Here is a 2002-nt window from a genome sequence, read left to right as displayed (position 1 = left end):
ATATATGTGGAATCTTAAAAGTAGGTAACTTGTAAGGGTAATTGAGTTGGTTAATTTTGATGATCAAGATGATCAAGGGTAGCAAGATGGCATGATAACCAACCCTAGGAAATGGATAGTCATGTCTCATTAAGTGTATAGAGCAGGGATGTCAAACTCGTGACATCACGGGACTTTTTCCTTGTTGCCGGCAATGGGGTGGGCGTGGTTTTGGCATGACGCATCCGGCCCATGGGCTGGCAGTTTGACATGCCTGGTATAGAGCTACAGTTCTGAAAAAAATATTATAAAGGCTGGGTCCCTAAAAAGTTTGGAAGAGGTATTAATTCTGAGACCAGATTTAAATCTGCAGCCAATAAATACAACTCACATTTCAAAGCAAAGCAAATTTACTGATTTATTATGAACCACTTCCTAGCCATTTTAATCATAGCTAACCTGTTTAGGCCCAACTCAGTAGCACTTCCTGTGCACAATATAAGGTCCATACTCTTGGTATTGTTCCTTTGTGATCCAGCATGATTGGAAGTTTTTCAAGGAAGCAAGAACTGAACCTCCTGTCCAGACAGAATAGTGCCTGAGTGGAAAAGCTGTGACTTTGATTTTTGTGCTAGTCTCCAAATCAGTCATGATATCCTGAGTAAATCTCCTTTCAAATCCTTCAAAAAGTGATGACCCTCCACATAACATTATATTTTTATACATTTCTTTCCTGATTTGCTCAGGAACATTCATTAAGCTTTTTTGGGCCATGCCAGGGATGCCTAGAAGAGCAAGTCCAGGCATTTGTGGTGGATTGAACAACATCTCAGAGCATTGGAATCTCTCCTTCCCCAAAGTAATTATTTGGCCATCTGGCAATTGGTATTGCACTGTATTGTCTTCCTCTGGACAGTTGCACTCAGTCTCAAAATCAAGTGCAACATAACAGCATTTTTGTTTGATATCTTCAATCACATCCAGCATTTTTTCATCTAAGTAATGCCCCATGTTTTTGAGGAGATCCATCAGAAAAGATGTCACATTGGCACCAGCAATATCCATCTTTTCTGTGGCATGTGGCAAATTGTATCCTTGATAGACTGGTACAGTATGTGTCACAGCATGGCCTGTATCTACTATCAACCCACTAATTTTTCCATGAGCATACACCGACAGTACTGACTGATATGCTACATACACTTTGGGGAAACTGAGGGACTCAAAAACAACCTCCACCAATTTCTCTCTGTTTGTAGTTGGTGAAAGAGGAGGATCAGACATTAAAAGTGCATGGTCTTCTGGAGCAATCTTGAGTTCATGCTGGAAAATGTGCCACCACAATGTTTCTGCTGCTTCCCAGTCTGTGATTATGCCATGCCTTAATGGAAAAATTATATCAATGTCAGGTTCCAATCGAGCTTGTTCTCCAATGAATGTGTCTGGTATATCACTTCCAGTCTTCATGAACTTCTCTATGGGCTGTCCAACTAATGCCCCAATAACTACCTGGGGGGTCTGCTGACCTGCAAAACCAGCTTTACATGTCCCTGTACCAGTATCTATGACAATTGCTCTTGTCTTGACAATAGAACACTCTTTATGTGGAGAATGTGACCTGCTCCTGATGGGCTGTTCTTTTTTTGATGATGTCCAAGATTGAGACCTCTGGTCCGATGCATATCCTGGAGAACAGGTCTCTTTACCTGCATGGCCCAGCCTCACTGGCTTCTGCTCTGGACTCTTTGATCCTGAAAATCCTGGGTTTGTTTCTTGCAAAGGGTCTGGAGTGGTTGGTCTAGAACTGCTGATTGACATCGTAAATAGATCTTAAATTATCTTCCACTAGATTAAACTGTGATTCACAACATTTAAACGCCACCTCCTTTCTTCTACTACAGCAGTAAAATGAAAGGTACTCGCTTTCATTCAAGACACATAAAGGAGAATTATGACATCACATTAGAATTTTCAGCAGAATTTTCAGCTAGCCATGTATGAAAGTATTAACTTCTTATCTCTA

General features: G+C 40.9%; 1 protein-coding gene across 1 annotated transcript; it reads right to left on the bottom strand.

The window, feature by feature from the left end:
- Positions 1–453: 453 nt before the first annotated feature.
- Positions 454–1797, bottom strand: LOC308663422 (actin-like protein 9; the record flags this gene model as incomplete). The annotated part of the gene is made up of 1 exon (XM_081319817.1): positions 454–1797. The coding sequence occupies one exon, from the start codon at positions 1795–1797 to the stop codon at positions 454–456; it is 1344 nt and encodes a 447-aa protein (XP_081175943.1).
- Positions 1798–2002: the final 205 nt, after the last annotated feature.

Source organism: Vipera berus, assembly GCF_964194415.1.
Source record: "Vipera berus genome assembly, chromosome: 1".
Taxonomy (NCBI): Eukaryota; Metazoa; Chordata; class Lepidosauria; order Squamata; family Viperidae; genus Vipera; species Vipera berus.
Note: the sequence above shows the minus strand (reverse complement) of the source record. Positions and strands in the feature narration are given on the sequence as shown.